Here is a 15,780-nt window from a genome sequence, read left to right on the forward strand (position 1 = left end):
CACAGTTGGGAATTCTCCCAGCAACATACCCCACATTCCCGTAACCCTCCTGGCCTCAACCTTCATTAGACATTGTCCGCAACTGTCTAGTCCCTTCTCTTTTCCCATTCCAGCACTACACAGCCCTCTAGTCTACCAACACACTCAGTCTTTTTACTTTTCTCCTTTTCCACTACCCTGCTCCCATCTCTCCCCCACCCTCTGTCTAACCACCTGACTGCACCTACCTGCCCTACCGTCTTTCCACTTTGTCCCTGCATGCTGCCCAGCAGCACTTTACCATCCCTCACCCCTACCCTGCTATCCCTCCCGCTCCCCACCACAGCCTCCTCCTTATCCCCACCCAGTTGCCTTTCCCATAATGTGCTTTTGATACTGCTCATGGTCTGGCTTCAGCTGCCAGAGACTATGGTCGTGGTGTGTGTGTGTGTGTGTGTGTTTTGTCTATTTCTGACAAGGGCTTTGTTGGCTGAAAGCTTATTTGGTGACAATCTTTTTATTGTGCATATGGTCAGTGACTGCTACAATTAACATTAGCTCAAGTTCTGCTCAAACATTGAGCCTGGAGGGCATACACTTTTAAGTGATAAGAGCATGTCACCTGACCGCATGTCACAGGAAAACAACAGTCTTGTGTCCAGAGAAAATGAACAATTTTCTTCTCAAACCATGGACCACTGTGTACACCGCGGACGCAACAAAACTGGCAAATGAAAAGGTGTCCAATTAATGCCTGTAAGCATTGGTCGGGGGCTCATGTTAAGCTTGTTCCACACAATCCATGGCTCACAGAAATGGAATCCAGAAAACACATCTGTTGAGAGCCGTCATTCAGCTCACACAGCCATTGTTTTTTGCTAAATTGTGCCTGTGTGTGGCAGACTGTTGCCAGAATTTTGCCTACTGGTAAGTGTGCTCACAGGCGGATACCTGACACAGCTAGCTTGTACTTGCTGTGAGCAGCTCTGGCCCTTTCATGCATTTCCATGGTATGGCTGCCCTAACACTACTAAAGCTTGAAATTTTACATCGCATCAAGCAAATATGCATATGTTACACGCTTGAGTGGCTTGTGAAGACATCTGCCACTGGGCATAAACTTGGTTCAATTTCAATTTTAATTTACCTTACTGAAGTAGCTCTCAGAAAAAAGAGGAAAAACATATCTATATGATTTGAGCATTTTTGAACACACACACACACACACACACACACACACACACACACACACACACACACACACACAGAGAGAGAGAGAGAGAGAGAGAGAGAGGTGATCGGCATGTCACCAGCCCCTCCAGTCATTACTGACAGTAGGTAAATTCGGATGGTGCCGCTGCTTCCTTACTCAAGCCACCCCTCATTAGGTCTCATGAAGCTGAGTCGACCCCATTAAGACCTTCCTACTTCTTAAAAATTCTGAGGAGGTACCAGGAATGAAACCCATGTCCTTCTGCTCTGAAGGCAGAGGTGCTAACCATTCAGCTACAGAGGCGATCAAGTAGATTTCAACGCTGCAATTTCCCTACAAAGTTAATTTAACCATACTTCTGTCACAGCTGTATCTGTTGCAACAATCTCAGCTTCAGTCATTGATAAGAACACATAGGCTTTATCACTAGCTGGCCAGCAAAGTGCTACTTCACTGCAGATTAAGAGAAATCCACTTATGGAACAGCAAGTGGCTGGTTCGTAAGTGTAGTAAAACACACATTCACACATGCATGACCACTGTCTCTGGCCACAGCGTGTGTGTAGGTGGTGGTGGTGGTGGGGGGAGGGGGGGGGGGCACAGGCACTCTATTTCGTTCTATTTTGGAAGAAGGCCTTCTGACTCAAAAGTTCTGTCAGGCACTTAATTGTGAACTGCAGAATAATAATGTAGATGTAAAGGTGTAGCGGTCTCTGTTATTACTGACTGTGACTCAATGTCACCCGCATATGGTGAGTAGCAATCTATCCTTTTCATAATATTGATGTTATTCCATCCTTGGCTTTCCACTGTGTACTTACAATGATGATTTTACAACAATATTTTCATTTTTTGACAATTTCACATCATTCCACATTTACCTTTGCTTATTTTAATTTAGGATTCTTTCTTTCTTACTTTGGGCTTTAGCAGTCACCCAAAGGAATTTAAATACTACATTGCCAGAAAAAAATTAGTACACACTTTTAGAGGTTTCCAATTCACTCAGGATTTATTATTGCAACTGTGTATATGGAGCACATGAGTGACTGCCTTTACAGATCAGTAGCACAAGCCGTTCTGGGTACCAGGTATCAGCCCTTGCTGAAACACCCATATTTGTATGCAGTGTAGCCTCCACGAGCAACAATGCCGGCACTGACTGGCATCCAATTGATCACACAAATGGCAAATACCATCCTGGAATATGTTATGCCACACCTGCTCAACTTGTTAACATAGTTCTGTACGACTTGTTGGCTGATGAGTAACACAAGTCACTTCTCGTCCTATCATATCCGACACGTTATCAATTGAAGACAAACCTGGAGATCGTGCTGACCAGGGAAGCTGCTGCACGTCTTGCAGAACACACTGAGTGTCACTGGCAGTATGTGGGTTGGGATTATTCTGTTGGAATAACACATCACCTTCCTGTTGAAAAAATGGCAAAAGAACAAGTCTAACAACAGTCTGTACGTACAGAGTGCTGGTTAGCCTCCCCTCCAGAAACACAAAAGGCTAAAGAGAGTTGTAGCTTATCGCACCTCAGACCATAAGACCTGGGGTGGGATCAGTGTGTCTTGGACGAGCGCACTCTATATGAGACAGTGCTCACCAGATCTTCGCTGTACATGCAGACGACCACCACTTATGTGTGCCATTACATCTTCCAAGTGATTCTTTGATGGTACCAGTCAAGCCATGCACATCGATACTGTGGTGTGAGTGGAGGACAGGCTATATGTGTGCTTGAACACAGCCCCAGTGCTAATAACTGGTTCGCAACAATTCGTGTTGACATGTCCAGGCTCACAAGCCCGCTTATCTGAGTTGTGGTAACTATGACCTGCCACTGCTCCCTTAAAATACAACAATCCTGACGGATGACTGTGCTGCGTGGATATCCAGAAATTTGTCTACAGGTGTGACAATGTTCACATGACCACTGATACCAGCATTGTTACACAACTGATACAACACATCCAACACATGATAGTTCTCTGAAATCACCACCCCACCACTCAAAAATGGTTCAAATGGCTCTGAGCGCTAAGGGACTTAACTTCTGAGGTCATCAGTAACTTAAAACTACTTAAATATAACTAACCTAAGGACATCACACACACCCATGCCCGAGGCAGGATTCGAACCTGCGACCGTAGCGGTCGAGCGGTTCCAGACTGTAGCGCCTAGAACCCCACCACTCAAAAGGCCACAATTTGACCCCTTTTAATCTCACTCAACAGGCTGTTGGAAGCAAGAGCGCATCTCTGTGGCATGGTGCCTGCTTTCTTCACACATCTGTACTGCACTGAGCCTTCTGGCTGCGAGCATTCCTTGTGAAAAAGTAGACACAGAGAGTGCTCTGGTAGCTATGCCAATACACCATCTCTTGGTGAATAACACTGAATCCATTACCAGTACACCTACTATCCCCCAGATGGTGTATGCCGTCATCAAATAAAAATCGACATCATCTTTCCATGTGTACTAATTTTTTTTTCCTAGCAGTGTGATTAGTATGATCATTCTTCCAGCAATTTTAATTTCTTTTTCAAAATTAATGTATTTTTTGAAAATTACATGAATTATGTGATTCTCCAGCCACAGTGGCAGGAGACAGTGGTAACGTGGGTGTGAGTTGTGCCTATGTGAATAAGAGTGTGTGTGTTTTTTCTATTTTGAAAGAAGTCCTTTTAATCTGAAGTTTAAATATGTAGCAGTCTTTTTGTTATGCCTGACTGGACCTCAAAGTCAACGTCAAGTATATTTTAATGGGAATCTTGCAGTAAAATTACTTGTATTGTGGAACTGTACTTATCCCGCAAGTCTTAACAAAGACGTAAATGATATGTTGACTGTCAAAAAGTTACAAAGAGTGATCACAATTGCAACAGCAAGGTTGTTCAGTCAGTGTGTGAGTCAGCCTCAGTTCAGTGGTAGTACAGGATCAGTTCAGTTTGTGTATTACAAAGAGTTATTATCAATAAATGAAGCAAGTTAAAAAACTGAATTGTCATAGCAAAATTATCATAATCACAAAAGAATATGTTTTCACCTCAGGACTTCTGAGCGAACAACCACGATTATTAAATATTTCCAACAGTCATTGTTACACCCAATTCAGTTAAGCAACCAATTATTCATGTATCATTTTCCTGTTCCATTTTTTTATCATTTTGAGAACCGTAATATTATTGTTGTTGTGGTCTTCAGTTCAAAGACTGGTTTGATGCAGCACTCCATGCTACTTTATCCTGTGCAAGCATCTTCATTCTGAATAACTACTGCATATCAACCAATCCCTTCTTCTGATCAGGTTGTACCACAAAGTTCCTTTCTCACCAATTCTATTCAAGGCCACCTTGTAAGATATGTGATCCACCCACCTAATTTTCAGCATTCTTCTGTACCACCACATTTCAAAAGCTTCTATTCTCTACTTGTCTAAAATGTTTATCATCCATGTTTCACTTCCATACATGACTACACTCCATGAAAATACTTTCAGAAAAAGACTTCTCAACACTTAAATCTATATTCGATATTAACAAATTTCTATTCTCCAGAAACGCTTTCCTTGCCATTTGTCAGTCTACATTTTATATCCACTCTTTTTTGGCCATCATCAGTTATTATACTGCCCAAAGAGAAAAATTCATCTACTACTTTAAGTGCCTTGCTTCTTAATGTAATCCCCACAGCAGCATCTGATTTAATTTATCCTTGTTTTGCTTTTGTTGATGTTCATCATCTTCCCCCATGAACCATGGACCTTGCCGTTGGTGGGGAGGCTTGCGTGCCTCAGCGATACAGATGGCCGTACCGTAGGTGCAACCACAACGGAGGGGTATCTGTTGAGAGGCCAGACAAACATGTGGTTCCTGAAGAGGGGCAGCAGCCTTTTCAGTAGTTGCAGGGGCAACAGTCTGAATGATTGACTGATCTGGCCTTGTAACATTAACCAAAACGGCCTTGCTGTGCTGGTACTGCGAACGGCTGAAAGCAAGGGGAAACTACAGCCGTAATTTTTCCCGAGGACATGCAGCTTTACTGTATGATTAAATGATGATGGCGTCCTCTTGGGTAAAATATTCCGGAGGTAAAATAGTCCCCCATTCGGATCTCCGGGCGGGGACTACTCAAGAGGACGTCCTTATCAGGAGAAAGAAAACTGGCATTCTACGGATCGGAGCGTGGAATGTCAGATCCCTTAATCGGGCAGGAAGGTTAGAAAATTTAAAAAGGGAAATGGATAGGTTCAAGTTAGATATAGTGGGAATTAGTGAAGTTCGGTGGCAGGAGGAACAAGACTTTTGGTCAGGTGATTACAGAGTTATAAATACAAAATCAAATAGGGGTAATGCAGGAGTAGGTTTAATAATGAATAAAAAAAATAGGAGTGCGGGTTAGCTACTACAAACAGCATAGTGAACGCATTATTGTGGCCAAGATAGACACAAAGCCAATGCCTACTACAGTAGTACAAGTTTATATGCCAACTAGCTCTGCAGATGATAAAGAAATTGATGAAATGTATGATGAGATAAAAGAAATTATTCAGGTAGTGAAGGGAGACGAAAATTTAATAGTGATGGGTGACTGGAATTCATCAGTAGGAAAAGGGAGAGAAGGAAACATAGTAGGTGAATATGGATTGGGGGGGAGAAATGAAAGAGGAAGCCGCCTAGTAGAATTTTGCACAGAGCATAACTTAATCATAGCTAACACTTGGTTCAAGAATCATAAAAGAAGGTTGTATACCTGGAAGAATCCTGGAGATACTAATAGGTATCAGATAGATTATATAATGGTAAGACAGAGATTTAGGAACCAGGTTTTAAATTGTAAGACATTTCCAGGGGCAGATGTGGATTCTGACCACAATCTATTGGTTATGAACTGCAGATTGAAACTGAAGAAACTGCAAAAAGGTGGGAATTTAAGGAGATGGGACCTGGATAAACTGAAAGAACCAGAGGTTGTAGAGAGTTTCAGGGAGAGCATAAGGGAACAATTGACAGGAATGGGGGAAAGAAATACAGTAGAAGAAGAATGGGTAGCTCTGAGGGATGAAGTAGTGAAGGCAGCAGAGGATCAAGTAGGTAAAAAGACGAGGGCTAATAGAAATCCTTGGGTAACAGAAGAAATATTGAATTTAATTGATGAAAGGAGAAAATATAAAAATGCAGTAAATGAAGCAGGCAAAAGGGAATACAAACGTCTCAAAAATGAGATCGACAGAAAGTGCAAAATGGCTAAGCAGGGATGGCTAGAGGACAAATGTAAGGATGTAGAGGCTTGTCTCACTAGGGGTAAGAGAGATACTGCCTACAGGAAAATTAAAGAGACCTTGGGAGAGAAGAGAACCACTTGTATGAATATCAAGAGCTCAGATGGCAACCCAGTTCTAAGCAAAGAAGGGAAGGCAGAAAGGTGGAAGGAGTATATAGAGGGTTTATACAAGGGCGATGTACTTGAGGACAATATTATGGAAATGGAAGAGGATGTAGATGAAGATGAAATGGGAGATAAGATACTGCGTGAAGAGTTTGACAGAGCACTGAAAGACCTGAGTCGAAACAAGGCCCCGGGAGTAGACAACATTCCATTAGAACTACTGATGGCCTTGGGAGAACCAGTCATGACAAAACTCTACCATCTGGTGAGCAAGATGTATGAGACAGGCGAAATACCCACAGACTTCAAGAAGAATATAATAATTCCAATCCCAAAGAAAGCAGGTGTTGACAGATGTGAAAATTACCGAACTATCAGTTTAATAAGTCACAGCTGCAAAATACTAACGCGAATTCTTTACAGACGAATGGAAAAACTGGTAGAAGCGGACCTCGGGGAAGATCAGTTTGGATTCCGTAGAAATGTTGGAACACATGAGGCAATACTAACCTTACGACTTATCTTAGAAGAAAGATTAAGAAAAGGCAAACCTACGTTTCTAGCATTTGTAGACTTAGAGAAAGCTTTTGACAACGTTAACTGGAATACTCTCTTTCAAATTCTGAAGGTGGCAGGGGTAAAATACAGGGAGCGAAAGGCTATTTACAATTTGTACAGAAACCAGATGGCAGTTATAAGAGTCGAGGGGCATGAAAGGGAAGCAGTGGTTGGGAAAGGAGTGAGACAGGGTTGTAGCCTCTCCCCGATGTTATTCAATCTGTATATTGAGCAAGCAGTAAAGGAAACAAAAGAAAAATTCAGAGTAGGTATTAAAATTCATGGAGAAGAAGTAAAAACTTTGAGGTTCGCCGATGACATTGTAATTCTGTCAGAGACAGCAAAGGACTTGGAAGAGCAGTTGAACGGAATGGACAGTGTCTTGAAAGGGGGATATAAGATGAACATCAACAAAAGCAAAACGAGGATAATGGAATGTAGTCAAATTAAATCAGGTGATGCTGAGGGGATTAAACTAGGAAATGAGACACTTAAAGTAGTAAAGGAGTTTTGCTATTTAGGGAGTAAAATAACTAATGATGGTCGAAGTAGAGAGGATATAAAATGTAGACTGGCAATGGCAAGGAAAGCGTTTCTCAAGAAGAGAAATTTGTTAACATCAAGTATAGATTTAAGTGTCAGGAAGTCATTTCTGAAAGTATTTGTATGGAGTGTAGGCATGTATGGAAGTGAAACATGGACGATAACTAGTTTGGACACGAAGAGAATAGACGCTTTCGAAATGTGGTGCTGCAGAAGAATGCTGAAGATAAGATGGGTAGATCACGTAACTAATGAGGCGGTATTGAATAGGATTGGGGAGAAGAGAAGTTTGTGGCACAACTTGACTAGAAGAAGGGATCGGTTGGTAGGACATGTTTTGAGGCATCAAGGGATCACAAATTTAGCATTAGAGGGCAGCGTGGAGGGTAAAAATCGTAGAGGGAGACCAAGAGATGAATACACTAAGCAGATTCAGAAGGATGTTGGTTGCAGTAGGTACTGGGAGATGAAGAAGCTTGCACAGGATAGAGTAGCATGGAGAGCTGCATCAAACCAGTCTCAGGACTGAAGACCACAACAACAACGATGTTCATCATGCATCATTCTTTCAAGACACTGTCCATTCCATCAGCTGCCTTCCACGTCCTTTGCTGTCTCTGATGGAATTACAATGTCATCGGCAACCCTCAAAATTTTTATTTCTTCTCCCTGAACTTCAACTCCTGCTTCAATTTTTTCTTCTGTTTCCTTTACTGCTTGCTCAATGTACAGACTGAAAACATTGGTGATAGGCCACCATCCTGCCTCACTCCCTTCTCAACCACTGCTCCCTTTCATGCCCAAGCAACTCTAGTTACGGTACAAGTTGTAAATAGCCGTTCATACCCTGTATTTTATCCCTGCTACCTTCAAAATTTCAAAGACAGTATTCCAGTCAACACTGTCAAAAGCTTTATCTAAGTCTGCAAATGCTATAAAAGTAGGTTTGCCTTTCCTTAACCTATCTTCTAAGGTAAGTTGTAGGGTCGGTATTGACTCATGTGTTCCTACATTCCTCTGGAATCCAAGCTGGTCTTCCCTGAGGTTGGTTTCTACCAGTTTTTCCATTCTTCTATGTAGAATTCATGTTAGTATTTTACAAACATGGCTTATTAAATTAATATTTTGGTAATATTCACAGCATCAGCACCTGTTTTCTTTTGAAGTGGACTTACTACATTCTTCTTGATGTCTGAGGGTATTTCGCCTGTCTCTTACGTCCTGCATACCAAGTGGAATACCTTTGTTATTGCTGTCTCTCCCAAGGCTGTCAGTAGATTCTGATGGAATGTAGTCTACTCCTGGAGCCTTGTTTCGACTTAGGTCTTTCAGTGCTCTGTCAAATTCTTCTTGCAGTATCGTATCCCCGACCTCATCTTCCTCTACATTCTCTTTCATACCTGTAATATTGCCTTCACATTCACCTCCCTTGTATAGCCCCTCTGTATACTCCTTCCACCTCTCAGTTTTCCTTTCTTTGCTTAGGAGTTAGGACTAGTTTTCCATCTAAACTCTGGATATTCATACATCTACTTCTCTTTTCTCCAAAGGCCTCTTTAATTTTCCTGTAAGCAGTATCCATCTTTCCCTTAGTGAAATATGCTTCCAAATCCTTACATCTGTCCCTAGCAATTCATGCTTAGCCATTTTGCATTTCCTACCAATCTCATTTTTTAGACATTTCTATTCCCTTTCGTTTGCTTCATATGCTGCAGTTTTATATGTTCTCCTTTCATCAGTTAAATTCAATATCTGCTGTTTTAACCAAGTATTTCTATTAGGTTTTGTCTTTTTACTTATTTGATCCTGTATTGCCTACCCAATTTCATCTCTCAAACCTACCCATTCATCTACTGCTGTATTCCTTTCCCCTGTTCTAGTCAATCTTTGCCTAACGCTCCCTCTGAAACTCTCAACAACCTCTGGTTCTTTCCCCCTATCCAGTTTCCATCTCATTTATTTCCTACCTTTTTGCAATTTCTTCAGTTTTGATCTATAGTTCATAAACAGTAAACTGTGGCCGATGTCCACATCTATCACTGAAAATGTCTTACAACTTAAAATTGGGTTATGAAATCTCTGTCTTATGATTACACAATCAATCTGAAACTTTTTGGTGTCTCCAAGTCTCTTCTGTGTATACAACCAGCTCCCTCTTTCCTTCTTTTCCCCAGTTCATATTCTCATAAAATTTTTACTTCTCTTCCTTTTCCTATTATCGAATTCCAGTCCCCTATTACAATTAAATTTTTATCTCCTTTAACCACCTGAATAATTTCTTTCATCTCACTGTACATTTCTTCAACCTCTTCATCATCTGTAGAGCGATTTGGTATCTAAACTTGTACTACTGTGATGGATGTTGGCTTTGTGTTTGCCTTGGCTACAATAATGCATTCACTGTGCTGTCCTAGTAGCTTACCCACATTCACATTTTTTTAATCATTATTAAACATACTGCTGCATTATCCCTATTTGATTTTGTATTTATCACCCTGTATTTACCTTAGCAGAAGTCCTCATCCTCCTGCAGCTGAACTTCACTAATGCTCACCATATCTAACTTCAACCTATCCATTTCCTTTTTTAATGACAGCATTATGAAAAGGATAGATTGCTACTCACCATATAGTGGAGATGTTGAGTCGCAGACAGGCACAACACAAAGACAGTTAAACAAGTAAGCTTTTGGTCATAGGGCTTTCTTCTGAATCACACAACATGCACACGCACATTCCAGCAAACACAATTCATGTGCATGCCCCCCTCCCCCCCCCCCCCCCACACACACACACACGACCACTGCCTCTGGCTGCCAAGGCCAAAACGTGTAAATGTGCATGTATATGTTGTCTAATTCAGAAGAAGGTCTTTTGTCCGAAAGCTTACTTGTTTAGCAGTCCTTTTGTTAGGCCTGTCAACGACTCAACATCTGCACTATATCATGAGTAGCAGTCTCTCTTTTCATAATATTGTTATTATTCCATTCTGGATTTTCCATTGTTTGATTTTGCTTAATGGCTTTTCCTCCACCCTGTAACCCAGTGCTGTTTTCCTTTGTTACTATTTTCGAACACATTACTAAACTCAGTGTCCATCCTTTTCTTTCTCTTCTTTCCTGTGTTATACATTTCCCTTTTTAAATATTTAATATGATGTTGTGGATATTCCAAATAATTAATTCTTGAACTAAAATTTTTACTTGATTTTCATCTAGACTGTGAGCACCTGTGTTACATCGTAGAGCTTTGCAGGTGGTATCACAATGTTTTATCTGATGGCCAGCAGCAGTGAGAAGATGGAATCCACATTGTTAAGAGCCTCATTGCACTTAAAAAAAATCATTGAAATCAAAAGCTTTGTAATTGTAATTAACACAATGAAAATGTTTAATCTCACTTAATAGTTGGTTAGCAGTGGAAGTGATCCATTCACATTGATATTTGTGTTGTACATAGTCTAATACATAAATTAACTCATCTCTCTGCGATTTAACAACAATTACATTTACTGAATGCAAATTTTATTCACAGAAACCAATCAACATAAGAGCATCTCATAACTGAATGATAGTCCTTTTTGATTTTATAATTATGAAGTTTTACTCTGCAAGTGAAAATAAGTAACACTGAAACAGTATGCTGTTCTCTAATTATGATGTTGAGATAAACCAGCAAATTTATGATAAAAAATACTTTACCATTAAAAGAAAGGTAATAATAATACTACTACAAAATATGGATAAATTCAGATATGTGGTGTTTCACTGAATTTCCTAAGACATCAAATGCATAAGAATTAATAAAACTAAAGTAGAAACGTTAACACCAAAACTTTAAAAAAATTGAAATTTCATGTGAAAGTTTTCAATGCATACGTCTTTCGTATACCTAAGCAAACGACAATACCTCTGAATTGTTTTGTGCAAATTTTAGTCATCAATCACCTTCAAAGAAGCAATGATTTCCATTAACTTTGATGAATTCTGTTAACTTTGACCAAAATCAGTTGCAGTTGAAAAAAAACCGCCACATAGCAGTATACTTCGATTAATCAATGACCGCAATAGATTTTGCATGAACATTTAGCTGTGTATAAGAACTTTTGCTGACAGATTCCACACAACTGAACTGAAGCTTTAACAACAGTTCATGCCATCTGGTGTACGGAAATTCTCATAAAATTAAGCCAACGAATGCAGAATCCCTTGGGTGTATTCATATGACCTGGAAACTAAGTAACAATCAACTGTTTGAATGTTCAAAGATGAACTGAAACCAAAAATTGAATTGTTCATGAAAATCATTGCGTATTTGTTTGGATAGACTGCATATATCGGGAGTGTAGTTTAAGAGGTTTGAAGAAAAGTTAATGCTGAATGGCACACATCAATTTGTTTGACACAAATCATCAGTGAAATCAAGAAAAACAACTGAAAATGTTGCGCCATGACAATGCCAGCTTTCATACAGCACTTCAAACAATTGTGACAAATGGATTTTCCATTGTTGAACTTAAAACAATTGATCATTTAATGGAAAAAAGCAACATAAAATTCATGCCTTGTTGCAAGTAATCACCCAATTTATCACCTAATGACTTCTTTTTCCATTATGTCAAAGAAGTAATGCATGGATATAGATTATCATCACATTAGCAATATGCCGAATACCACCAAATCCATGTTTTTATGTACTGAAAATGTTTCCAGAATTGGTTAGATGCATGCAAAATTGTAAAAATTTTAATTATAAATATTTTGAGGAATGATCATGTGTACTAAACATTTTGAGAAACGATGATGTGTACTAAACAAATATTTCTGTGCCATATGGATTCTTCCCATCAACACCAACTTTTCTGAAATGTGCAGATGGGAACTCTCACTGAACAAATGCTCCATTCCTGTATCTTCCCTGGCCTCAACCTCCATTAGTCTCTGTTCTTCACTTGCCTCCCCCTTCCCTGTTCCCATTTCCGCCTCACACACACCATCTATCCTCCACTTACCTGCAGTCATTTCCATCTTTTTCAACTCCCCCCCCCCCCCCACTTCCCCCACTCCGACCAGCAAAACTCTCCCAATGCTGCACCTAACAGCCCACCATCCTATACCTGCCATGCCCCTGTGTTATTCCACAAGCACCACTACAGCATCTTTCCCACCACTATCCTGCTACCTCTACCTCTCCCGCTCCCCAGTACCCACCCCAACTGAGATCACTACTCGCGCCAGTGGGGACACAGAGCACTGCATACCAACAGTCTAATTTTAAATGCGCCTTCAGTCGCAAAAAAATTTTGTATTTGTCTATGGAGAAGAAGTACATGAATCTGACTTTTGCTATTAACATTAGGACTGTTAAAATGATCTTAGTCTAGTAAACACTTCATTCTCCTACAAGAATAATAAGAATCATCTGGTTACTGAAGTGCAAATATTTGGCACGGAAGAGAGAGAAAGAGGAAGAAGGCAAATATAACAATGAGCTCCGATGTTTAAAATGTGTAAAAGTTTAAATCAGTTACAAACCTAAAAATCTGCCACTTTTCTGTGATTTGAGCAGCCAGTCTGGTGACACAATTGGTTTCCCTTGCCCCATAACACACAAAAATTTGTAAGTTCGGCGTACTTTATCAGTCACAAGGACATTACAATCTTCAGGTTTCTCCATTATCTTCCCACCTGAAACAGAAATAGCCAAATTTTTCCTCTTTCTTCATTACAGAAAAATGAATGTTCACAGATACGTTAGAGCTCACAATAACATAAAAATAACAACTTATCTTTAAATTAAAAGTAGTAAACAGGTCACTTTCATTCCACCCCTTATATTTCTCTTACCTAGATTCTGGACTGTAGTCTGGAGCCTAGGATCATTCAGGCCCGTAAACAGAACTTGATGAGTTGTTTTTGTAGGGCGTGCTGACAGACGATGAGATGCTCTAGGTGACTTCTCATTGTTTTCCTTGAAATTAAGATTTTAAAATGCATGCAAGTGACTGAGAACTCAAAAATAAGGTAAATTGGATAGGTAAAAAAATCTATTCACCAAGCAGCAGCAGGAGAAACACATATAACATTTAAGGAAATATGTAAGCTTTTGGAGCCACGAGCTCCTTCCTCTGGCAGAGGGTTGAAGGGAAAGGAAGAGGGATGAAGGAAAAGGACTGCCAAGGTTTAGGAAATGGGGTGAGTTGCAGAAAAGTCACCCAGAGCCCTGGAATCACATGAGACTTACCGGACGAGAGTTTAATGTTGGTGGAAGATAGGGCAATAAGCAAAACAGGCTTAAATGATAAAACATCATGCAAGAGTTAATAAGAGCGGAAAGCTAAGTGCATTATACGCAGTAGACATATGATGGGGGGAGGGGGGAGAGGAATAGAATATATAGAAAACTACACGGGAGAAAATAAAGAAATAGTTACTGAAATGAAATGTTGAGACCGAAGAAATTAATGTTAGGACATGTTGTAATGCCAGTTCCCACCTGCATAGTTCTGAGGAACTGGTGGCAGGGGGGAAGAATCCAGATGACATATGGTGGTGAAATAGGCACTAAGATGAAGTCTTTCAGGTTGGTTTGTGATGTGTGGGGGTTTATTATACTTCACCTCATGTTCCAAACACTTAAATACGTTGCCACCTGAACACCCCTTTTATATAAAATGAATGTTGCTTACTGAATATTCGGTCGCTGTAAAGTATTATTAATCTGGGTCAAGCTACTCTGTGCCCTGAATCTGTGTGCCTTCTTCCTCTAACTGGGCTCAGACTTCGCATCCTTGAAGGCTGCAGATAAAGCTGCTGAAAATTAACTTCTCTTTCTCCTTCTCTCCATCATATAAATAAGAAGTGAGATGCAATTCATCTTCTTAAATTATCTTCAAAATTACAACTCAATACCTGACAAATGATGACAGCTACCAACTTGTACACTGTCTATCTGTAATATATACTGCACACTCCAAGGAACAAATATCTCCACCTCAGCAGGTACCCTCTTCTATACAGTCACTGGATTGTAAGCTCTGGTATCAGCACCTACGATTTAAAACACCTCCCCAACAGTGGGGTGCTTACCACTAATCGACTACTCTGTCACGGACATCTTTTCTCTGACATATATATTTAAGGACGTGATACATTTCATTCAAGGAATGGGATGTATCACTACACAGATCATGACTGTCATATTTTAGAGCAATCTCTGCAACAAGATATTGTGTATTGAAAGTATACACACTCTGTCTGCATCCACTCGTCCTAAGTTAGTCATGAGGCACCTCGCATGTCTACCACTTATAATGCACTTAGCCTTCTGCTCATACTAACTCATGCATGATGTTTTGTCAGTAATATCTGTCTTGCTTATTAACCTATCTTCCATCTTTAAGCTCTCAGGTTTTCAAATCTCGTCTGGTGCAGTCCCTAACATCCAGTCCTTTATTCTCATCCTATCCGGTAGGTCTTCCCTGAGCCCGTGTTCCATGTGACTTTTCTGTAACTTCTCCTATTTCCTAAACCTTGCCATTCCTTTCCATTCATCCCCCTTCCTTCCCCTTCAGCCCTCCTGCCAGAGGAAGTAAAAATAGATTATTTTCAAAAATAAAGTATTCATCTCATGAATTAACATAATGTGCCATAACATTATAGTGTTAGAACTTTGCCTCAAAATCAGAAATTGAATTGGATGACATACGAGAAAACAATATGCATCATTACTGACATCTTGCACCAAAAATAGTCTCTCAACAATTACACCCGTTTTTCAAAAAATTTTCCAAGGAGGTGCAAAATGTAACAAAAAACAAAAGCCAGCAGATCTAATTAAGACCAACAGAAAACATAGCATATAGCTAATAATAAGTAAAATAAGTCACCATCATTATCTACATTCATGGATTTAGATATTTGTTTCTGACAAACATGTACAAGAATGCTGACTCGAGGTTAGTTTAACAAATGCTCCGCTTCTATAAGTAAATGAACAATGTTAAAAACCTACTAAAGATACAATAATTGTTGCATACTAGGAGTAACATAAAATGTGTAACTGCAACATGCATGCATAAAATAA

General features: G+C 39.9%; 1 protein-coding gene across 1 annotated transcript in view; it reads right to left on the reverse strand.

Moving 5' to 3' along the window:
- Positions 1 to 15,780, reverse strand: part of LOC126191752 (uncharacterized) — a 102,380-nt gene that overhangs the window by 12,200 nt on the left and 74,400 nt on the right. The window contains exons 8-9 of the mRNA XM_049932549.1: positions 13,542 to 13,665; positions 13,230 to 13,382 (exon numbers count right to left, since the gene is read on the reverse strand). Coding sequence (XP_049788506.1) covers positions 13,230 to 13,382; positions 13,542 to 13,665 — 277 coding nt within the window. The remainder of the gene's footprint in view (positions 1 to 13,229; positions 13,383 to 13,541; positions 13,666 to 15,780) is intronic.

This window comes from Schistocerca nitens, chromosome 1 (genome assembly GCF_023898315.1).
Source record: "Schistocerca nitens isolate TAMUIC-IGC-003100 chromosome 1, iqSchNite1.1, whole genome shotgun sequence".
Taxonomy (NCBI): domain Eukaryota; kingdom Metazoa; phylum Arthropoda; class Insecta; order Orthoptera; family Acrididae; genus Schistocerca; species Schistocerca nitens.